At 32.3% G+C, this 25,922-nt stretch overlaps 1 protein-coding gene across 4 annotated transcripts in view; it reads left to right on the plus strand.

Annotated features, from left to right (window-relative positions):
• LOC123262012 (protein AF-10-like) overlaps positions 1-25,922 on the plus strand; it is a 69,122-nt gene that overhangs the window by 18,219 nt on the left and 24,981 nt on the right. For 3 of the 4 annotated variants that reach the window (XM_044723979.1, XM_044723983.1, XM_044723980.1), the window contains exons 10-12: positions 2,122-2,320; positions 20,610-20,762; positions 24,385-24,634. In XM_044723979.1, coding sequence (XP_044579914.1) covers positions 2,122-2,320; positions 20,610-20,762; positions 24,385-24,634 — 602 coding nt within the window. The remainder of the gene's footprint in view (positions 1-2,121; positions 2,321-20,609; positions 20,763-24,384; positions 24,635-25,922) is intronic. The other variant, XM_044723981.1, reaches the window with a different exon arrangement.

Consider the following 25,922-nt stretch of genomic DNA (forward strand, 5'->3'; position numbering starts at 1 on the left):
ATTACCTTCGCGTCTTCTATCGGACCGATAGATTTGGAGAAATCTCAAAAAAACTAAAAAAAAAATTTTTTTCGGAAGTGGTTTTTTTAGAATAACTTTTAAAGGGCTGTATCGATCAACTCCAAAAACTAACCAGCTCTTAACCTTAAATAACTACGTCGATCGCCACCAGTCTGGTCAAAATCGGTTGATCGTTCGAGGGATATCGTGAACGAAAGAAAACCGAAAAAAGTGTTTTTTCGGAATCACTCCGAAATTCCTAATTCGATCAATTCAAACTTGAAGATTCTTTTTGAGGCTTAAAAAACTGCGTCGAATATTGCGAACTGCGTGAAAAAAGGTTTATTCATTGTTACGTCCAAATTTTTGGACATAAATTATTATTAATTTATTTTGGTCCTGGTATTTTTCAACCACTAGACCGGGAACCCAGAAGGATGTAGGAAAACGGTGCGGCTGTCTTTTGTTGAATTTTTTTGTATATAATTATAATTTTTAGATTTTAATTTTAATAACGTATATTGACAAAAGTTAAGTTTACAAGTTTAGGTGTATAAATTTAATATAATCATACCTGGTCGTCAACACACACTCACATTGTGTAATATTATTTTATTCTATTTAAACATTTAACTTTGTTAGATTCTACTTTTGCTATTTAAATTACACTTCTTAGTTTACGTGGAAGAAAGACCGGCCACTAACTAAGATTTAACGATCCGCAAACCTGGAGATCTTTTATTAACGATTCCTCGACGGGAGTCTCTAGCGAGACTCCCGCACGAGGGTGCGATATAACAAGAGGCTCAGACAGAGGACTCAAAAATTAAACTAACTATCCACTAACTAGACTTGATCCGCACAGGAGGAAGTCAGGATAACGAAAGCCTGAGTTCATACGAAGATCTTCTGGGCCTCGAATTTCCGGGCGTTTCCAAATTACTATTTGCCTGATGATGTGCCTCTCTCTCTTACTTATAGGCTATATGTGTACCTATGTATTGGTGTACATGCAAGCACATTTACATACACACAAATACATAGTTTCTTTAGTTAACTAAGTCCTTTATTTTATTATTAATTAATTTACTTATCAACTAATTTATTTAACTATTTATTAATAATAATATTCAATGTTAATAATTAGTTACTATTTTTATATAATTGTTTATATAATTATTGTTATTCTTTAATTATTATTATTTAGTGATTATTTAAAAATTTTCTATCGTTTTAATTATTGTTTTTTTTTACTAAAAGAATTATTTAATTTATTTATGTTATTATTATTTAAAAATTTATTACTAACATTTATTATTATTTTCAGATCTTTTTAAATTATTTTATTTTATTTGTTTCTTGAATTTTATTTTATTTAAAACGTTAAAAATTTCCAAAGCCCTTGTCGATAATGGTAGTCAATACAGGGGGAAATAAAACTCCCAATTACTTGTGTATTTAGGGTTTTTTTAATCTCTTAATGAAATTGGGATTTTAATTTTTTTTTAAAGCATTCAGAACAGCCTAATGACGGGAAAATTTTTAGATAGACCGGACGAGACACTTAATGCGTTTTCTCATTACTAGTGTCTGCTGTAAATTTTATTTTCTGTTAAAAAATATATTTTAAGATTAATAAAAATTCGTATTATTTTAAAACAAAAAAAAGTTAATTTAAAACCACGACGTAACATCATTCAAAAGTTATTGCGGTTTGAAAATTCAAAAAATAGTGTATCAATAAACTTCTATCAGACTTTTGAGCTCAAAAGCATAGAAAAGCTATCTCTTTGAGCTTGGAGAGCTCAAAATAACACACAATTTATATATTTTAACTCGAAAAGCTTAAAAACGTAATAAGTGCAATTTTAAGCGCCTAGGTATGGAATTAGCGAAAAGTTGCAGGGATGGCTTTCAGGTTCAACCGTTTTTCTAATTTTTTTTACTTGATAAATTATCAAAAAAATTTATTTTTGGTTCAGTATAGAATTATTGTTGTTAAGATCACATTTGTATATATCTTCTTGTTTATTTTGTACATAATAATGTACTGTATAAAGTAAAACAATTATTGATAGCATCGAAAAATTGTAAACTTTTTTTTTGTAATTTTTTTTTTAGATACGGTCCAATCAATTCACCACGCAACCACAAACATCATTTGCTTCTGTCTTCCAAACTAATAATGTTGCAAGTACAAACATAAGTTCCTCTGGAGCATTAAGCGGAAGTGCAATTCCACAAACTTTAGATCAATTACTCGAAAGACAATGGGAACAAGGTAGTCAATTTCTAATGGAACAAGCCCAGCATTTTGATAGTAAGTATACCCTAACAAGAAAAAAATTTCATTTATACAAAATTTTTTTTTTATAGTAATTTTTTTTTGATACTAAAAATTTTTCTTGTTCGATAATTATAATATCTATCCGATCAGTGTGAGAAATTTTTAATTCTGAAGAATTTCTAAACTTAAAATATAAAATTGGTATTATACCTATGTTTGAAAAAAAAAATTCCTGATTGAACAAAATTATGTATTATTGTAAAGAAAAATTCACATTTAATTTTCGCATAGCATATATGTGAATCTCTCAATGAAAAGTCGATAAGAATTATTGGTTAATCAAATTCTCCCTCGACTATCTCAAAAAGTTCCCTGAAGAAAGAAGTTACGTTGAAAGCTAAGAAATTTCCAAAATTAATTAGTAATCTAAAGTAGTTAACGATTTTACAGAAACAATAGTCGCATTGATTTAAAAGTACAGTAATAGTTTAGTGAAAGATAATGCAATTATCAATACATTCCATTTTCAATGAATTAAATGATACTTATTTATATTCACCTTTCACAGAAGGTATTGCATGCCTCTAGCGCGATTGCACGAAGGCATAGCTCTACTGGGGCCTAACAATCAAGTTTCCTATCTCGTCAAGAGAAATAGTATTTTTAATCCATAATCCTCGTACAAATGTTTAAAAAAATAGACATTGGTGGCAAGAAGAATGATTACTGAACTAATTAAAAACACTGCTTAGTAAATTAATTGACAATTTTAGTAAAAAAAAACCCGTTTTTTAAAACATAGTGGAAAGAACTGTTAAAATATGGTGGTGTGGTCAAGATAACTAAAAAAAAATTTGGAAAATCCAAAAGTGCACGACTCATAACATTTATTTAATTACATAATAATAATACAAAATTTTCCATCGTAAAACACTCTGATACCCTGCATCATGAGTCGTGCCAAACGAATGTGAAAAAAAATATTAAACAGCTGAAATAAGATGATAAGTCGCAAGTGTCCCCTAGTGGGATAAATGTACACAATATCTATAGATATACAGTCTTTTGGTTTTTTTTTAATTTCATTAATTGCAAATAAACGACTCTTAGTTACCTAGCCATTCGCATTCGGTGACCTACACGGAAAAAAGTGAACAGTAAAATTCACTCGGATTCCGGTTAATTTTTATAGTTTCAAATATTACAACGGACATCGGGGTGGCGGAAATTTAAATATTACAAAACTCAATGTAGAAAGTGTAAAAGCCACAATTTATAATTTAATATCGAAAATAAGTGATTAGTAGCTGTTACTACAGTAAATAACGACTCTCTCTCTCTCTCTCTCTCTCTCTCTCTCTCTCTCTCTTAAAAAATTATAGTTTCATACAGTAACAATTGCCGTTTCAATATATAGTCTATATATCTTATTTTATAAATTTTACAGTTTCAAACAGTAAAAATTGCCATTTTAATATGTATTTAATAATATTACGTCAAGTAATTTTTGACTATAGTAATAGTAAATAACAACTCTGACTATTTAAATTTTATAGTTTTAAATATCATTTTCGGATATAATTTATAAAATTCGCTATGTGAATTAACAAAAAAATTAACAATGAAAAAAGCATTTAATAAAAAATTTTTTTTTAATTTTGTTTTTTTTTTTCAATTGATTTTTTTATCATTTTGTTTTATTTTGATTTTTTTTTTATTTTGATTTTTACATTTTTTTTCCGGAGTTTTTTAAAGGAGGTGGTGGGAGGATAAAGGTTTCACATGACATTCACATTCATTCATCTTAAGTTTTACACTTGCCTTATAAATAAGTTTAGAAAAACGCCTATCGCTCTAACCGAGATTCGAACAGTACACCGAACGTACGCGATACTATAACCTAACCGCAACGCTATACGAACGGAGAAACTTTTATGTTAGGAGTTTCATTAACCACATGTATTACTGGCTATCTTGACAGTGTTAGTGTCATGTGCATTGACGAAAAAGATAGTACTAATGCTATGCTAGAGCATTAAAAAATGAGCTATCTAATAATTTTTTACCGTAACTCTTTTACCGGATAGCTCAAATGGTAGAGTAGCCGACATGTCTTCGGAAGGTTCTGGGTTCGAATCCCAGTCCGAGCTATCTAATAATTTTTTCTCGCATATTCTATAAACTTACATTAAGATGATCCTCTCCACATCCCTTTCTCAATCCTTTCCTACCAATATCCTGTTACGTGAATGTGGAACGCTTCACGTAATAATTACCGTAACTCCTATTCTTTCCCGCTTCACAGCATTATATATATATATATATATATATTACAAATATAAATAATGCTGTGAATGCTTTTTATTATTAATCATTTATAGTCGATTTTAACTGCTGTAGTCATATCGCCGACTTTAACTGTTAGGAGTGGTACGTTGGGGTCTTTTTGGATTGTGAAAATCTTAACCTACGCGGCAAGGGTCGAATTTCAACCAAGCTGGTTTCTAAGACCAACTTGGGATTCGAACCCACGCCTGGCCGGTGAGCCAGTCCGAGTGCTGTATAGGCCATGCGATTTAGACCACTCGGCTAACGTCACCGGTTAATTATAGTTTCATTTTTAGCGTTGCGTTTAAAATTTACCATTTTACTTTGTAAATATTGACGTTGCTTGTATAGAAATTTAGTAACTGTATTTTACTTTTTTTTACATATCATGCGATTACTTTTCAAGTACGAAATGATCAATATCAAAGTCAAAATTCTTAATTATTATACTTTAACATGTTCGACATTCACATAGCGAATATTACTGTCAGAAATAGTATTTTCTTCCATGTAAAGAATAAATTGAAGCATTTAAATGAGTTCTCACAGTGACTCTGCGACCGAGACAACGTATGTATGTGTATCGACGTAGCTAGTTGATATAACGGAACACGTGAGGGCGTTTTATTCGCATCATAAATAATTACTGTACGCGGGAAATTAAAAATAAATAAAAGAATATTTCATTTTATGTAAAACATGAGCGCTTAAGGAAGTCCTTTCGCTCCAGTTGAGTCAAAACAAGTGTAGTAGTCAATATACGATAAATTAAAATAAAAAAAACCCATAAAAATTCTTAAAATTAAAAAATAAATAGTATATGAGGCATTAATCGTTGAAATTTTTAAAATAAAAAAAAAATAGTTAAATACAAAAATTAATTTGACTCTTTCAAATCAGCTGCTAGTAACCTAACCGTGATTTGGCAACGCTATACTTCGGTTGTTTACATTTTCATTTGCACAATATAACCTTAACGACGTTTAAGTTTTTGCAGTCAGTGTAAATAAATAAATAAATTAGTTTGAATTTATTGAATAGTCTGCAGCTTGCGCGCTACGCAACGTTGCCAAATGTTTTGACTTCATTTTAATGCAGATTGCTTGAGAATTTTTTGTGATTTTATAATTTTGATTTCTCCATATATTCCACGGCAACCTATATATTTTATTGCAAAAAATGAAACCTGAATATTTCGAAAACATTATTTTGAGTTTTTTCTACCCGATCTAATCGGTAGTTAATACCATAATTCGAGAAAGTTGTTAAGGTCTGACTTTCTCGTAAGACTCGGAAAAAATACTAACATTTTTAAAAAAATGTGAGCCGTCATGGGACGCCTGGCAGATGTGAAACATCGTGTGTGTACAAGTAATATGCATAAAAGATAATATTATTACAGGAATTAAATATAGCCTAATGAAAAAATGAAGTATTACGAATTTCTTACAGAAAATGGTAACTTTATTTAATAAACATTTATTTACATGTGATATAAAAATTCGATATTAATATCAAGTGGTCACAATTTAAATATTTTTATCTGTGACTTCAGTAATAGTTATATTCGATGTTTCCTCTGCCGGTATTACTGTGACGATTTTTGGTAAATGCTGTGGTATTTTTGGGTAATGAAATCCATTATAAACTGACAAGTTAGGAATCTTTTCTTTATCTAATGCTGATTTACGAGTAGAGCAAATTTTAAGGGAATCCACATTTTGCACATTGGCTATTGTATTAATTATATTTCCAGATGTAGATGGTTTCTTTAAATCTTTTTCAAACCAAAGTCGATCACAAATTGAACAAGCATGTCCAAATTCATTATTTTTAAAGTTATCGATGAAATATTCATGAGCTGTTTTATGGTATCTAAATTGACTGTAGTTATTCGGAATTTCCGCAATATTTGCGCTTGATAGGTTACTTAAATTTTGCTGAGATATGTCAAACACTTCATGCTCCATTTCTCCCAAACCAGTTAAATTTCGAGAATTTGTACTTACTTCATCTATTATGATTATTGGTTCTGTAATTATTTCTCTATTTTCTATATTTGGAGAAGTATGTAATTCTATAATACTTTCTGCATTCTGTAGACGTCTCCTTCTTTCCGCTTCACGCTGACTCAATTTTTCTCTGTTCTTTTCCCTGTATCTTTTTTGACGGTCTCTTTTATTTTGAAGAGTAGATGAAATAGCAGTTACTGGTTCTTCATTATTTACTTCCATTATATTTGAGTTTAAAGAGGTAGACGGTCCGATAATGCTTTGTGAAGATTGTATACGCTTTCTTCTTTCCGCTTCACGATGTTTCACTTTGTCTCTGTTCCGCTCCCTGTATTGTTTTTAACGTTCTCTTTTACTATTGTTTACTCTGAAAAAAAATATAAATATGTTAATAAAATCTAAGATAAAAATTAAAATAGTCTGGTACTATTCGATTAATAAAGTCTTACACAACATTGATAGTATGCCTTGTGTTTAACTGATCAGGGTGGAGTCCAGTTTGAATAATAATATTTTGTGATCCCTGTGATGATTGTTGGGAAATGAAATATTTAAAAAAATATGATATTAAAATACACAAGAAAAAGAAAAAAAATTTTAAGTGTGGCTTCAATATACTCATGAACTCAAATCTTAGTTAATTATTGCAATATATGACTAAAGATTTGCAAATATAAATTTTATTAATAAATTTTTCCATATTAATTCCTTCATGAATAATAAAAAAATAATTAATTGAAGATAATATTAATATAATTTATATAATTATTAATCTTAATATAATTTATATAATTACTAATATGATTAATATGAATATAATTAATTAAATATAAAAATATAATAATTACATTTATGGACACTTGAAAAATACGATCTACTTACTGATGACTTGGTAGTATGCCATAGTGTAGTTTCACTTTCTTTGCACAAGGTTGATCACTTTGATCTTCTGAGTTATCACTATCACACATATTTTATTGTCAAAAATTAAACTAAAAATGTTTCACATCAAAATTAAATAAAACGCAGGTTATGTGTACCGTAGTAAACAACAACGTCGAACTGAGTGAGAAGCCACACCGTACACTCTACTACATATAAAATATATATATGTATGTATACCTCAGTATAGCGTGGCGACCCGTTGCCACACCGTACACTCTACTACACATAAAATATATATATGTATACCTTAGTATAGCGTGGCGACCCGTCGCCACGGCAAGCGTCGCCACGCCAACAATTCGGTTTACAAGTGAGCCTATAGATGTTTCACATCAAAATTTTTTTTTCCAAAATTTGCACGGTAAAGACTAAATTAAAATTCACTAGTAGATAAATAAGGACTTCAACTAGTAGATAAAAATTAATTTTATGCGTAATCTAATATTTTTTATTTAACATTGATGGCGAAAGGACCTCCTTAAGACATGCACATTTGGATTTTCCAAACTTTTTCTAACTTATACTCATGTAGGAACTGCTAAAGTTGAATGACGGGGCCTTGTCTGGCCCAGTATTGGGCAACCAAGCTTGGCGCACCGATATTGGCCCATGCTTGGGCCAAGACCGGGTAATCAGCCTTGGCCAAGACTGGTTCGCTATAGAATGGCCGAGGCAAAAGAACCCAGTCTTGGGCCGAGACTGATTCGCCATAGAATGGCTGAGACAAAAGAGCCCAGCCTTGGACTAAGACTAGGCAACCAAGACTTGGTCAATCCAATGATTACCCGAGCTTGGGCCAGAACTGGGTCCCCCAGCCACGACCATTCAATAGCGATCCAGACTTGGACCAGGACTGATAAATCTAGCCTTGACCGACTCAATGATTACCCAAGCGATAGCCAAGACTGGGAAGCCTAGCCATGGCCGTTGAATGGCAACCCAGACTTGAGCCAGAATTGGGTAACCTAGTCTCGGCCATTCAATGGGAAATTCAAACTTAATTAATCATTAAATACTAGAATCTTAAACAGTAAATATTTATTGTTTAACGAATATTTGTTAGAAAATACTAAAATTGAAAATTTATTACTTAACTAAAACAATTGCATATTGTCAAAATTTATGTGATCTTAAAAAAATTAAAATTTATACATTTAAACATTAAAATTTATAATAAAATATTAAAAATATACAGAACGATGTACAAAGTCTACCAGTCGATGTATAAAGTAATATAAGAACTTTTGCATTTTTTAAATTTATAAACATTTGTAAAAAATAGTTAATTTTTATTCAAACACAATATTAAATAACATAAATTATATAAATAATAAACCGTCACCATATAGATTTAGCTTATAAGAATGATGCGATATGCATCTACTTATCGGTCGTACGGTGTAGGGGTTACTTATCGGTCTGGCAAGCGCGCGTCTCGGGTTAGAGTCTCGGTTTGAACGAATGCGATTTTCACTTTATTTCTATAATTAGCGAAAGTTACGTTAAAATAAAGAGTCAAGCCATCTAAACTTGCGTTAGCTCTACATCGAAATTCAAATTAAAAAATGACACTTAAAAAATTGAAAATCAAACGAACTTACCTGTAAGTAATGTTCGATTACAATTATATGAGAGTCTCGTTCGAGATGATTACATTGTAGTACCGCTACTTCCACTAGTTCAAGCCACAAAGTTCAGAGTAAAATTCAAACTTGCCGCGGGTAAGCCTCCCGCGCACTCTAGTGTATACCTTCTTCATTTAGTTTAAAGCTAACTTCTTAATTCAAAACTAAAAAATAACAGCAAAAAAAAAAAAAAAATTTTGCTTCTAAATTACTTGGGGTTGGGATCACTCTTAGAGGGATGGGAGAGATGTAATCATCTCGAACGAGACTCTCATATAATTGTAATCGAACATCACTTACAGGTAGGTTCGTTTGATTTTCAATTATATTTCGAGTCTCGTTCTTCGAGATTACATTGTAGATGTTTAGAGATCTTGACTGTTATGATTTATTTAATAATTTTATTTATTTATTCATTATTATTATAAATTTTAATCGTGTTATTTTTTTTTTTTTTTTTTTTTTTACTAATGCAAGTATATTTTAGCCTACGGTTTCTCCCAATACCGAGGTGACAAAGGAACTTTTGTCCGTATCTACTGGTCTTCTGTAGAAGCTGGCAAATACTTTAGAATTAGGGCTTCACACGAGACGAGAGTAGGTGAGAGTATCAAAAATCTCGTCTCGGTCTCGTCAATTCCGAAAAAATTAAGTCTCGTTCGAGTCTCGGTCTCGTCTCGTTACTAGTTGTCTCGTCTCGTCTCGCTTAGTTCTAAACATTAAGAAGTTTATATTAAGTTTCTTACTAAATACTTGAGTGTTCGACCAATTCTATTATATATACTCCCACAGATTTATACAATAATTGTTCATATTTTTACTACAAAAAATACAGGAAAAAACAAAAAATTCCTCCAGATGTCCAAATAGAGACTAAATTTTCAAAACGGGATTTAGTGACAATAAAAGTTGTCCGCTAAGTACTGAATTTATAATGAGATTATTTTTTATACTTGTAAATTCTATTTTTTCTTGAAAAATAACGTTAATTATCGCAAATTTGTAACAAACATAATAATTAATATTCTTTTGAAATATTATATCGACAAAACACATTGGCGATTATAATGGAAACTCTTTATATTTAATTGTTTTATATAGGTGTTGAAAAAGGACAAGTCAAATATATGAAAAGTTTACTGTATGTCTGTAGTAAATAAGAGGATCTTCCAGGTAGAAAATTTCGAGCCAAAAAAAAAAACCCTTCAATAGTACACACATCTAACTCTAGCTTGTAGACACATACACAAGCGATAGTATAAGTGAACCAATTGATCTTTTAAAAGGAATCATTCAAATCTAAAATGTAAAAATCTGCAAAAATAAGTAGTTATGATAAGTGATACTGATAAGTAACTATTAGAAGAGAACAAGTTGAAGTAAAAATATGAAAAAAGTTTGGAAAATCCAAAAGTGCACGCCTCATAACGCTCATTCATTTTTTAAGAAATAAATTAATTGTGTAATTGATTAAAGAAAAAAAATTATAATTAAGTCATTTCTTACAATTTTTTATTTCTTTTTTTTAAATATCGGCGCCCTTTTTTCTTGTCATATGCGCACGCAGTCTAAAAAAATCTAGCTTGATCAAGTGGCGCCATAGTTTTCTCGTGACAAATAAGAAAAGTTCATTTGGCTTTGTTCGGTTGTATCGTAGTGAATTTAATAAAAATTCAATTTAAAAAAAAATACGTAAACTAGGGCACTGATATTAAATACGGACCCAGTTCATCGAATTTTTAAACTAATAAAAAAGGTCCGGTCTTGAAATATCAATTTGTTCAGGAGTAATCGTTGGTACATCCAAAATGGGGTGACATCCGGACGTCTACGTAAAATTTTTTTCAAAACGTTTTTTTTTTTTCAAAATAGCAACATGAAATGATTTTAGAAAGTAAAAGATGGTTTAATTTAAGTGTTTTTTTGGTGTACATCTACTTATATCATTGTATAATTGTAATATGGTTGTGATAGAGGCATTTAAAGATCACAAAATTGCTTGAACTTGACGAGTCGAGTATAAAGCACAACCTCACGCGCTTCGCGCTATGAGGCGTGCAAAATCATACTCGGCTAAGGATACCATGATGTTTTGTATTGACAAACTACGATATAGAATATAAATATTAATACGTATACTTCAAAAATTAGAGTTTCAACTTTGAGTTTTTTTTTTTAAAGTTACAAAAAACTTTTTCACAGATGGTCACCAGATTTTATAGTTTGTAAAATTTATTGTTCTCTATGTAGATCTTTTCTAATTTTTCTAATAAAAACTTCATAAAAAAAAATTTACGAGACCAAGAACGAGACTCTCGGGTTGCGCTATATGTGGTTTCGGTATCGCCGAGAATATTTTCAAAAACGTCTCGTCTCGTCTCGTCTCGCTTTTCCGAGACGGGAACGAGACGAGACGAGAAAAATCTCGCTCTCGTGTGAAGCCCTATTTAGAATGATTAGACCAACCTGCTGTGCTTTTTATAATGCCTAAATCGATCCCCTTTAAGTCCGCTGCTGAAGTTGCAGCATGTCTTGTGCTGTGTGCCGTGAACTGTCGATTCCGGCAGAATATAAGCATTGTTTCAACCATCTGCTGATAGATTGAGAAGTAGCACTATGAATCGGTTTTTTGAAAGTTATGAAGAGATTATTTATATCTTTTCGAATTTCCTTAGTCTTTTCTATATAATTAAGGAGCACTCTTGCCACACAAGCCGTTTTTCTGTTAGTGAAAAAAGGAAGAATGAAGGAGGGTTGAGTGGCACCTACACGTGAAGTCTTAATCTGATCAGTAATTGTTATCGTAATACTACCTTTTGAAATCATGATACCGCTTATTTTAATAAGAGATAGTGTTTGTACCCTCTGCGCTGTTGCCAGAGCTAATAAGGAAACTAGTTTAAAAGTCGTATCCTTCAAGTTCAATGATTCGAGTGGTTCTAGCTTCTCGGCCCATTCTAATAATTTATCTGTGCTCCAAATAGTGTCATACTTGGGTTTTGTTGGTCTCATTTTAACGATTCCCTTAAAAAATCTGCAAACAACTTCGTCATTACCTAGATCAATTGTGCTTATTAAATTTATAGCGGATCGTTCGGAGTTGAGGGTGCCGTAGGAAGCACCTTGATGGAAGCGATCGGATAGATATTTCAACAATGTGTTGACATTCGCTGCAAGTGGATCTAACTGATTATTATTGCAATATATCCACCAGTTTTTTAACGCTGAGTTGTATTGTTTAATTGTAGAATTAGTCAGCGAGGCGATAAAAATCTCAAAGGCTTCTTCTGGCAATTGTTTCCGTTGATATGCCTGCCGGACAGCCTCCCGGCAACTAGGGAAAGATGACGGCTCAGTGGATGTTGTAGCGACCTGCAAGGTGACAGAAGTAAATTAGGTGCTGGATAAAAAATTAATGGCTCATCTATTAATAGAGATTTGAACACTGGAAACCAGGGTTGAGTGGGCCAGTTGGGAACAATTAATATTCCTTCCGCTTTATCCAATATGATCTTTTGGAGAACTCTGATAAGGATTGAGAAGGGTGTAAAAGCGTAAAATAATAGGTTTCCCCAGTATGCCCTGAACGCGTCTATGCACCAGGCATCTGGGTCTCTCTTCCAAGAACAGAATTTTGTTACTTTCGCGTTGATCCGAGTGGCAAAAAGATCGATCTCAGGTTCTTGCCATCTACTGACAATCTTTGAGAAGAATTTTTCGCCTAGTTCCCACTCTATGTCAATATTCGCTTTTCTTGACTCTCGGTCGGCATCCGTATTTTTCTTTGACGGGATATACGACGCAAAGACAAAAATTCCTCTTTCTTCGCACCATTGCCATATATTTCTCGAGAGTCTATTAAGATCAGGATACTGTACGCCCCCCCATGCGATTGATATATGCGATTGCCGTGGTGTTATCGATTCTTAATAAAATTTCACAATTTTTTGATTCTCGAGCAAAACTCTTCAAGGCTAAAAAGGCAGCAATTAACTCCAGGTGGTTAATGTGCAAAGATCTTTCTGCGCCTGTCCAAAACCCCTGAGTATTTTCTCCATTACAATGTGCCCCCCAACCTATCAGTGATGCATCCGAAAAAATTTCTTTGGTGAATCGAAAAAGTCTAATAGGACAATTAGCTTCTGGTAATTTATTTACCCACCAGGTTAACTCTCTTTTAGAGATATTATTTATTGGCATCGGTTCATCAAAATTTTGATCACTCAAAATCAAGGCCTTTAATTTTTCTCTTTCCAAGATTTTTGTATACATCATACCATATAGAACACCCGGGCATGCCGCGATTAAAGCACCGATGAGAGCGGCCATTTCTCGAATCTGACAGATATTTTTGGCTAAGAACTCTCGTAGTACTTGAATTATTTTGATTTTCTTTTCTGAAGTTAACGATAACGACATGTCAGTTGAGTTTATTATAAACCCTAAGTACTTACAAGAATGTTCAGGCTTATTTGAACTCTTTTCCTCATTAATAATGAAACCTAACTTGCTAAGGAGCCTTCTGGTATCCTGAGTATTTTCTAGGCAGCTTTGGAAAGAATTTCCAATGCATAAGATATCGTCTAAGTAAGCTGTTGATATTCTACCTCTCTGTCTTAGCCAATTAAGGACCGGTTTTAATATTTTCGTAAAAACATGGGGAGCTGTACAGAGCCCAAAAGGAATGCATGTGAATTCATATAGACAGCCTTTGAAAATAAATCGCAAAAATTTTCTACTCGAGGGTCTCACCGGTATTAAAAAATAGGCATCTTTAAGATCTAAAGTGCATAAAAAATAATTTTTAAAAATTAATTTTATAGCTGACCTCAGGTCTTCGAGTTTAAAGTGCGAAGTTTTAATAAATTGATTTAAAGTTTTTAGGTTTAAAATAAACCTTTTAGATCCATTTGGTTTAGGAACTAGGAAAAAAGGGGATAAAAATTGGCCCTCTACTGGCTCACAAGCAACAATAGCACCCATTGCTATTAATTTATCAATTTCAATCTAAATTGACATTTTTTCTGAGACAGAAAAATTTATTTCACTGGTCCAGCTTAATGCCTGAGGAGGTTGAATAGCAAAAGATATTTCATAACCTTTAACACAACTTAAAATAAATTTGTCGGTAGTTATTTTTTCCCATTCATGGAGAAAATTACTAAGATGACCTGTTATTGTTCTTACCTCTATTTTTTCCTGTCTTGATAAGTTGTTCGGTTGGTCTTGGTCTGGTTGGATGTATTGCTGTATGTTGATCTGCTGCTCTGGAGATTCGACTTGGAGAACTTCTGGTGTGAAGTTCTTGGGCCCACATACGAATTCCCCTCATTTGCATGTGGGCTCTTCCAGTTTAAAGATCGCGAGGTGACAGGCTTTTGGTTTGTTTTTGTAAATTTATTGAATGAAGTAGTCGTGGACGTAGGAGGAGTGTTCTTCATTTCCTTCCTGATCTTCTCGATAGACTTAACCGCCTTAATTTTTTCTGTCAATTTTTCGTTATAAAGAAACACACCTGGTTTCGTTTTTTGAAGCAGTTCTTTCATTGGCTTTGAAAGAACCGGCGAGATAAACGATTTTCTGGCGGATGATATTTGAAAATGTAATTGAGCAAGCAATTTTCCTGTGTCTGCGAGTCTTTCTAAGAGTACAAGACGATCTACTGGCTCTTCGTCGTCTTTTAAGATCAGGGAAATAGAATCTCCTACAGCCGATATTGCAGAACCTACTAAGTTTTGTTCTGCTGTAAAAAGCTTATCTCTTTTTACGCCAGATTCATTTAATGTGACCAGTACTTCTTCGTTTAGCTCTGGAGCTTCTAAATTAATATTCCCTTTACGAGAATATTTGTCTAGTACTGACTCTTTGCTTTCTTTTGGAAGACCTTCAGATAGCCAGGTAGGCTATCTAGCTACTAGACTCGGATGTAAATCCAGATCTTTTTTATTCCCTGCAGTTGGGTCCGCACCTAGAACTGTTTCAACGTCTTTATCTAAAACTTTCTCTTTGCTGAGATCAGTCTCAGCTGATGACGTTAATGTCGGGTCTGATGGAGCCTCCGTCTCGACAGCTTCTTCCGGAGAATCAGTTTCTGTATTAGTAACTTGTTCAGATTCTTTTGCCGATTCAGTAGTATCGGTTTTTTCATGGTTATTTGGAGGTATGTTTTCTTTAGATATTGAGGTTGTCTGACCACCACCTGAAACATTTCACGATGGTTATCAATGGCACTAGAATTTATTGCCTCCTTCGTGCAAAAATTACTAGCCCAGAAAAGCACATCAGTGTTTTATACCTGTTGAAAAAACACTGATGCCCACGAACAAATGTTCACGTATACTTGTGTAAGTGTCCATGTATATATATATGTATTATAATGGTCTTTTCACCGGCACTGGCGTCGACAGGGCCGGAGAGCACCACCTAAATTGGCTTACCCCGATGGTACCGTGCCTCTGAGTGTCGTCACACACGTCTCGATAATCCGAAAGGAATTCAATAATTACTTTCGTAAAAAAAAATATTAATACAAAAAAAATTTACACCAAAAATCAAACGTGAAATTTACTAAAATTGATCGCGATGTCGCGGTGAGGACACCCTGGGGCTAAATTAGCGATCAGACTCACCCTGCGGCAGCAGTGAACCCCTCGGGTCGGTACTCGTCCAGGTAGCTGACTCTGAACGAAGTTGGCGGGATAGCCGGCGGAATAGCGTCGATGTCTCGGCGATGGCGTCTTCCACGTGCACGTAATAATACTAATTAATCGCCACTCGGCAATAATCCACACAGTGGTCGTGAACAATAGCTTCGACAAGGTACAATCGTAAAATAAATCTTAACAATGTGCAATATTTAACTCAGTAATGGTGGTTAATTGCGTTGTAAAATTTTTTAATGCTTATAGCGGAATTTGTGCGACTAACAAGCACGGCGTCCAGATCAGAATCAATTTATTATGGCTGCCTCCTCGGCAACATGTGTTCTCTAGTTTTCCGTTAGTTCAAAAAAACTCGCATCCAATCAGCTCACGGCTTTTTCTAGCCGTTGTATTACGGGGTGCGTCCAGTACTCCATTGCGATCGATGATTGGTCGATATGTCACTCGGTTCGGCTTACGGCATCCAGATGGTGCCTCGCTCGACTTCAAGTTGCTCAAACGCCGTCGTCATTCGTCGGTTTCAAATTTTGCTTCGCTCTCGCCGTGGTCCTCTTCCAGATGTCACGCTGGTCGTTGATGGCTCTGTGTAAATTCGCGGGTTCGTCTGATCGCTTAAACTTAATTTCGCTTTCACTCTCACATAATCTCTACAATAGTCAGACTCATTCATGCATACTTTTCAAATTCAGCGCGGTTTCGGGTATAAGCCTTACCTCGAGCTTCACACTCTGATCAGGAGGCTGCTTGGGGCGACTCAGTCGCGTCGAATCTCCGCATTCCTTCAGCTAAGCCAAAATAATTAATAATGATAAAGAAAATTAAAATAAAACAAATAGACAAACTAGTCTTTTGACATGGGGAATTTTTCCCATGTCACAGTATGTATATACATTCTTGCTGGACACATGCATATACTTGTATACATAAAAAGAAAACAATTTACTTGTAATAAGCCTGTGTATGATCATATAAACTTACCAGTTTTTTCAAAATGTTTTTGTGTTGTCTTAATGAAATCTCCAAGCACGCGTTCTAACCTGCAAATTCTTTTCTCGATGATTTCGTTGTCATCTCGTTCTCTGCTGCGCTTTTTTACTTTTTCCCATATTGATGGAAATATTAAAAAATTAAGGACAATGTTTTTTTAATAAGATTCTTTAATTTGTTACTCAAGATAAAATTATAATTTATTAAAAAATAATTTTCTCTGAATGTGCTTGGCTAGGACAAAAAACGTAATGAAGAAGGTATACACCAGAGTGTGTGGGAGGCTTACCCGCGGCAAGTTTGAATTTTACTCTGAACTTTGTGGCTTAAACTAGTGGAAGTAGTGGTACTACAATGTAATCTCGAAGAACGAGACTCGAAATATAATTCTTTTTTTTTTTTATCAATTTTATCAAATGGCATGGGCCAGACTTGAAAATTAACTATGGCCCAGTCCTGGTAACCAGGCATGGGTCAGTCGTGGTAACCAGGCTTGGGCCAGTGTTATCATTCCAGACTTAAACCCAGACTGGGCTAACTCTGGCTTACAAGCCTGGCCCAGAGTTCTGCATAGTTGGGCCAGGCCTGGGCCCACCATACTTTCCTACATGGGTACTCGTCTGATTCAGTTTAAATTTACATCCTTCAGCTTTCTTAGCAATACTCGGAATAGCTGCCTCAAGTCTCAAAACATCGATGTTTAATGAAAACGTATGTTTAGAAACTCAGACTAAAAACAATAATAACGAAAATATGGAAAATAACTATTTATACTACTAAGCACTGAACTATAGTCAATTATGAAATAGATTTTTTTTTCAGAATTCGCTGAAAAGCAGGGCTATGTTACGAGAGAAGCGAGTTATTGGTAAATGGCACCGTGTAAAAAGGCCTATTACCAAAACCTGGTTTGAGTAGTTGAATATTTAAACGCCAGACGGCAAGTACGTCACCGCCATAAGAATACATGACCTGGTTTGAGTAGTGCTGTTTTCGACCACGAGGTGGTGTCTTGTAATTGCCACTTACCAATAGAAAAAAGCTATACCGTAATTGGCCAATTTGTCGCTTTATCTTCTAATATATAAAATTCTCGTGTCACAATGTTCGTTTCCATACTCCTCCGAAACGGCTTGACCGATTCTCATGAAATTTTTTATGCATATTTAGTAAGCCTGAGAATCGGCTACTATCTATTTTTCTAACCTCTAAGTAATAAGGGTTGTTCACCCCAAAAATTTTTTTTTTATTTTTTTGATAAAAATTTTATTTTTTTTATTTTTTTATTATGTGGCATCAAAAAATACATACAACTCTAAATTTGCACTTTTTTATCACCAACCCTTGCTTTTTAATAGTCATTTTCATAATTTTATGATTTTCTATCCCGCTCGATAACATCAATTATTATCACTTGGTAAGTTATCCCCTCCATGTGTCTACCGCTGTCACTTCTCACCCTGTAAACAGCACGGAGTAGGGATGTTACCTCTACAGTTTTCGGCTATTATTAGTGTTTATGCTTCAAGCGTAGTAGTTAAACATTTTTACTATCTCAGTGTAACTCTCATATCAAATATATTCTCGAGTAACTTTATTATTTATTTATTAATAACTAATATTATTGAATATAATTAATTATTAATAACTAATAAAATTATTAATTTTGAGTGTAAATCGCACGATCAGTTAATTAAGTGACTTACATAACCTCTAAAATACTCAACACGTGTCACGAGTTCCCGCAAACAACGGCTATTGAGTTGTAAGTATAAATTATTTTTTACGTTTATTATAAAATCAAAAATTATTCTTTCTTATTAATAACGAAAATATTGTTGGGAATGGTGAAAAACGAATTCGGTGAAAGTTAGATTTTTATTACAATTGGGAAATTTTTTTTTTGTGTTTACTTATAAGAGCTCTAACTTCGACAGAATTTTTTTTTCACTATTTCTAACAATATGTATTTTCGATATAATTAAGAAACATAAAATTTTTCGCTTTCGTGAAACTATCTAATTTTTACATGTATATTTAATGTAATCAAAGATAAAATAAATGATTAATATAATAATTAAATAATTCAATCAGTTCTATTCATGTGTGTTTTGTATTGTACAGTGAACAATGCCAACAAAACGCAAAGGGGCCAATTTGAGCCGTGATACAAATAAATCTAGAAGCATTCGAAATAGAAGAGCCCAAAGAACCGAAGAACAAGTTCAGGAAGAAAATACTGGAGCGCGTGTGAGAATGGCGCAATTGCGTCAAGAACAATCAGACGATACACAAGCTGAACGCAATGAAGTCATGAGATTAGAACAACGACAATCACACCATCAAGTTTGTTTGTATTAGCTAAAGACGGGCTAACAAAAAATATTGTTCACGCTGCAGCATTAAGAGATTAATATTATGTAATTAATTAATTTTATAAATAATTATTACTTTTAATAAATTAAAACAATTAATGTTTGGTGTTTTGTTATTTTTAAACAATATTCCCTCATCGTTCAAAGCGCTCCAGGCCTTTTTCACTCATATTTCACATCCTTATACACTTCCAATAAGTTAGTAATTTTTTTTCTACACTAGAAATTCTCTAGAAATTATTCACATGGCAAAACAACGTTTGCCGGGTCAGCTAGTTTTGTATATTATTTGATACATTTCAGATTTTAAAAATTCAACATCTGGAGAAATAACTTAATTATTGCCATTGTTGGTTATACAGATATGTCATATCACAAAATATAAGTTACTTAAAAGTGCTATCCTATATATTTTAGTAGAATCAGAGTATAGGTCGTGATATAATATTTTAGGGGAGAAGGGGGTCAATTGAACCACGGGCAATTGAACCACTCGACTTAAAAAATCAAAAAAATTGAAAAAACGCTTCATGCTCTTAGAATTAGATTCTAATATGTTAAACTCAGATATGATCAAAATTTGAAATCATTGTAAATTTTGTTTTCGGCTGGTGATAAATTGTTAAATAATATTTCAATTATTGAATTAATTAATAAAGTTCGAATTGTAGTAGTTGTATATACTAATACTTTATAATCCTCAACTTTGTTTATAGTGATATAATAGTTTATTATTTATTATTTACTATTAATTATTTAAAAATTATATGAGGTCAATTGAACCAGCAGTCCCGGGGATGATTGAACCATACGGAGGAGAAGCATGGGACATGCGCGTGCATCTTGACTCTATGTGAAAAATACTCAGGGAAATATATATAATACTCAGGGAAATACTCAGGGAAATAACCTAACAATTTGATGAACTGAATTTATAATGAAAATTATTTTTAAATTGATTTTTAATGTATTTAATATAATATCTATGAATTCAAAATGTGCAACAGTAATATTAGCAAGTAAAAATTAATATATTATTTATTAAAAATTCGGGTTTGAGTTTTAAATATTATTGGTTCAATTGACCCCAAGCAGTGGTTCAATTGCCGCCGAGCGGGGGTCAATTGAACCATTCGACGCGTTTGGATAAATTAATAATTTTTAAAAATTCACGTTGTTCATTGACTAATTTATGTATTGATAATGATAGTAGACTTAATAAACTACCATTCCAAGAAAAAAAAAATTATTATTTAGTTTTAATTCGAATAGTAAAAAATTACTAAACTTTTTTTGGTTCAATTGACCCCCTTCTCCCCTACACTATTTTTCATGATTAACACTTTTTCAGTTGTAATTCGTATTAAAATTAAAAAATCTTATTTCAGTTGCCTCACTTCTTTCGTGTTTGCATCAACTCAGAGCTGAAAATTTACGACTGGAAGAACATGTTAACAGTCTTCTGCAACGAAGAGATCATTTACTCGCAGTTAATGCCCGTTTAGCTATACCTCTTACTACTCAACCAAATACGCATTCAAGTGAGATAATATTCATTTTTTTAATAATTTTTTTTTTATTATACGTTTACAAAAAGCATCTCAACAAACGGAAACGGATTGGAGCTCAATGCGATTCCATCCGATTCAATACGTTTTTTGAAACGGATTCGAAAGTATTCAATCGGATAGGGCAAATTAAAAGTAGAAGTTAAATTGACCGACAGAGCCAAATTAGTTACCATTTGTAATCAAGGTAGAAATATGTAAAAAAATATATAAAGACGTAGAAAACGTCATTGCAACGAATGATAAAGGAATGTAATTTTTGAAATTAAAATTGACTTGAATGAACTAAAAAAATTAGGAAAACAGTTAACCCTAAAGACCATCCCTGCAACTTCCCGCTGATTCCATTCTTAAGCGCTTAAAATTGCACTCATTACGTTTTTGAGAACTTTGATCTCAAAAATATAATTTTTGTATCATTTTGAGCTCTCCAAGCTCAAAGATATAGCTGTTCTATGATTTTGAGCTTTTCGAGCTCAAAAGTCTGATAGAAGTTTAATAAAACACTATTTTTTGAATTTTCAAACCGAAATAATTTTTGAATGAATGAACTGATTTTCACGCGGTTGGCGGCATTCGACACAGTTTTTGTAAGCCTCAGAGAATTTTCAAGTTTTAATCGATCAAACGAGGAATTTCGGAGTAATTTCGAAAAAATACTTTTTTTTGGTTTTATTTTGACAACGAAAACTCACGAATAAATCAACCGATTTTGAACGGATTGGAAGCGATCGACGTGGTTTTTTGAAGTTAAGAGCTGATTAGTTTTGAAATTGATCGGTAAATCCGTTTAAAAGATATTCCAAAAAAAACCACATTTGAAAAAAAATTCTTTTCACATTTTTTTAGAGCTTTCTCAAAATCTACCGGTCCGAATCGGTTCAAAATAACAGGAAATCTAAGTTTGATGGAACTCTTCAAAACACGAGTAGTTTGATTTCAATCGGTCAAGTCGTTCAAAAGTTATAAGCAGTTTACATACAGCCACACACACACACACACACACACACACACACACACACACACACACACACACACACACACACACACACACACACACACGCGCGCGCGCATAAAAACGATTTTGTTGAAATAAAAAAAGACGGGATAACTGAAAAATATGTTGTGGTAACAAATGAGTGTAGTTATAGCAACAAATCCATTAGTTGCATTAATAAAATGTTTCAATTTGTACTAACAAACCAGTTTGTTAAATCACAAAATCAATTTGTTGCTCTAACAAAATCATTTTGTTGCTGTCACAAAATGACTTTGTTGCTGCAACAAAATAATTTTGTTCCTGTTACAAAGTGATTTTGTTGCAATAACAAAACTAATTTGTTGCCAAAATATTTTCCAAATCAGCTATAGCTGATAATAGCATATTTTTAAATGTATTATAAAATTTACTGTAAAAAATTTATTTGTTATTCCATCAAATTCTCATTGTTATTATTACAAATTCTCTTTATTTTACTTCAACAAATTGTCTTTGTTACTCCAACAAATTCTTTTTGTTATTTTAGTAAAATAATTTTGCTGTTTTAACAAAAAAATTTGTTGTACCAACTAAAGTAATTTGTCGAATCAACTTAAAGATTTTGCTTTAGTTACAAAACTGTTTTGTTGTTATAACATATCAATAACTTGTTATAACCTAAATTTTGTTATTTTTATGTATAATTTGTTATCCCTATGTTAACAAATTCATTTGTTACTACAACATATCTTAGGTTATTTTGTTAACAAAATTTTTTTCTGCGTGCACACACACACACACACACACACACACACACACACACATGCGCACGCGCGCGCGGAAACATTCAGGGAAGCTTCCTAGGACCTCAAAACGTCAACATCCATTGGAAACTCGATTTTCGAAAAACGGGGTAAAACCAATAACTTCCCAACTTCTGAAAATTTTCAATTTTCTTAGCGGAAAGTTACAAATTAGTGCTGAAATATTATGACTTGAAAAAATTGTAAGTTGTTAGGAAAATTTTACCTCGCTGAAATGACTAGATTAAAAATAAATTAATCTGATTCGAAGAGAAAATTTTTGAACTAAGAAAGCTTCTTGAATAGAATAAGTGTGTTGCATAAAAGTCAAAAGATTTAAAAAATTAAGAAGTTTTACTGATTAGCCTAAATTAAAGTTGCGAGAATTTTCCGTCTGAATTTCGGACTGTGGAACTCTTTATTCTAAAGACTATGGACCTCTTCTTCTATTCAAACTAAAAATATGCAACATTAAAGTTATTTCAATTCAAATTATTTCCTTAAAAAAAAAAGAAAAAAAAACGGATTTAAAATGGGCTTTATATTTGGAAAGTCGAAAAAAATTTTTTTTAAATAATTTATCTTTTTATTTACCATCTTTAATCATATCATTGTAAATTTATTGTTATTTACTTTAAAAATTACGGGTTTATTTGATAATTGAAATTTACTATTTTCCAAAATTATACTGTAATTATAATTATCATTATACTGTAATTTTTTACTCCGTGTAACTTTTTTCAGTGACTGAAAAAATAATTTGGACAGCCTTTAATAAATAAAGCGGACAGAAAATTACATCTTTCTCTAATAATAATTGTCTAAACAAATTTTAATTGTTATCGTCACCTAAATTTTCTCTGATGGTATTGAGACTTCATACCGATAAAATATTATGGTGAACAATTAATAATGAAAAATTAGTCATTCCCCAACAATTTAGATCGGGTAGCTGGCTTATAATATTAACTATCTTTGATTTATTAAATTTAAAACACCGATCTTCATATATTAAATATATATTATTACTTTTAACATTATAAAATCCATATTTTTTTTTAGGGAAGTAATTCTAGAGAACGACGCCTGAGTTTGTATAAAAAAAAATAGGAACTTTTAGACTGAATTAAAATTTAATCCAGCTGAAACAAGTTCCATAGTTATTGTGCTTTATTTTTTTAGTTGAAAAAAATTAAATTATCCAAAAAATTCCATGGTTAATATATAAAATATTTTAGCTTACTAAGATTTCATGTCGGTATTAGAATATGTTAAATTGAAAAAAAAAAAAAAAAAAAAAAAAAAATTTTCCGACAGTTTCAAAAAATTGAAACTAAAAAAAAATTAAAATTAGCAGAAAAACATTCTTACTGCATTGATAAATAAAACGCTTATTAAATTCAAGTTTTGCTAAAGAATAGGAACTTATAAATAAAATAAATATTCTTTTAAATAAATAATAACAATAAAAACCTTTCTGAAGTCCAACTAATTATTTTCATCGAACACGGAAAGCTTATACTAAATTTTCTTTTTTAGATTCGTTATCTTTCATTTAATCCAGGACTGACAGTAACAATATAAATATTTTAGAATTTATATATTTGGAAAATTCGTATTTGAATATTTGAAATTGTCAAAATGTTACCGTCGGAAACGAATTGAAAAACAGCGCCTTCAAAAAAAGTATTTATTCGGATTGAAACGGATAGAAAGTCGACTCCGTTTCTATCCGTTTCCGTTTGTTGGGGCATTTGAGAATAAGTCTTAAATGTGATTTTAAGTTGATTCACAATTAATAATACTTCCTTAGTAGGAGGGACTCAATCACATCAAAATACTACGCATTCAGATTTAGCCATTGGACAATCTGCGTCAATTTCAAGAGTCAATAGAGATGCTAGAGTAAATAATATATATTTACCTCATTCCAATTCAACTGGAAATTCCTCAATATTAGAAAATGGATTATCATCTGATTCTTCATCACCTGCAGCTGGATCAGTTTCTCAATATACGCACAGAGGACAGATGGTTGCTCCACAACCGAGTCCTACTATGAGGTAAAATATCATATTGAAAAATACAAACTAGCTACAAAAATCAATATTTATTCAGTTCTAAAGTTTTTAATCAAAATTCACAACCTTAATTGAACTGAGTAATTTAATATATTACACAAATAAAATTAATAAACCAAAAAGGAGTTTTGAATGTATCATATGTCTGTTACATCAAATAATTTTCTCAGTACATAGTATTTGAATTTATAATTTGAGATTCGTATTTAAATTATTTGTTGTTTACTCGAGCTGTTATTATTATTCAATTGAAAATTCACAATTACAAATATTTCGAGCAACCTCTATAGATAGTTTTAAATTATTTGTATGGAGAAATTATTTTTTTACTTTTTAGTCTGTTTCGAAAACGTACATTCAAAAGTTTCTAATTATTAATTTTATTTAAAATTGGTGTACATCTTTCAAAACAACGTACTTCTCTCCAGGTCTGGGGCCTCCTGAAAATGTCTTAAGAACAGTCGCGCTTAATTATGAAATGGCTCTCGTAATTATTATAATCAGTGGGGTGGTCCAAAAAAAAGTTTTTTTCTTACCATCTCAAAAGTTTCGTCTAGGTGTAAAAATCTTCACCCAACGATTTTCCATTTTCCCATATAAATAACATGAAAAATTTTTTTTCGTTTTTTTCTCATAAATCTCTGAAAAAAATTTTTCACAATTTTGCTTTACATACTTTTTTTTCCCCTCCGGGCGTAAAGCGTCAACTTTAGCCCCGCTGCGCGAAACGAAGTTGCCGCTTTCCGCCTTCGTCGGGGAAAAAAATAGTATACACTCCTCGGGAAGTAAATAAGAAAGCCTCAGATCACATGTTTGTTGACCTCGGCTTCGCCTCGGCCAACAATTACCTGTGATCTGAGACATTTCTTCCTTTACTTCCCTAGGGGTACAATATACTATAGTAGAAAATTAAATTCTCTATAACAAAGTTTTCTCGTAATCTTAACAGATTCAAAGTTTTTAAACGATAAACTTGAAGGGCTCAAAAACTTCGTAAGAGGTGAAATTTTAGAGCGCTCTGCATTTAAAATTAGCGGAATGTTGCAGAGAGAGCCCATAGGGTTAACCGTTTTACTAATTTTTATTTGTTAAGATAACAAGAAAAACATATCGGAGCTTTTTATAGAGAATCTACATATTCGGTAGAATCTGGCGCCAAGTACCATTCAAAACCCGTATAGGACGGGTGCGCCAGACTACCGAGTATGTATACCGTAAGCAGAACTGTTTTTTGAGGCTATTAAGGTAGTTGTTTCCCAACCTATAGTTA

The sequence above is a fragment of the Cotesia glomerata genome, linkage group LG3 (assembly GCF_020080835.1).
Source record: "Cotesia glomerata isolate CgM1 linkage group LG3, MPM_Cglom_v2.3, whole genome shotgun sequence".
NCBI classification, from domain to species: domain Eukaryota; kingdom Metazoa; phylum Arthropoda; class Insecta; order Hymenoptera; family Braconidae; genus Cotesia; species Cotesia glomerata.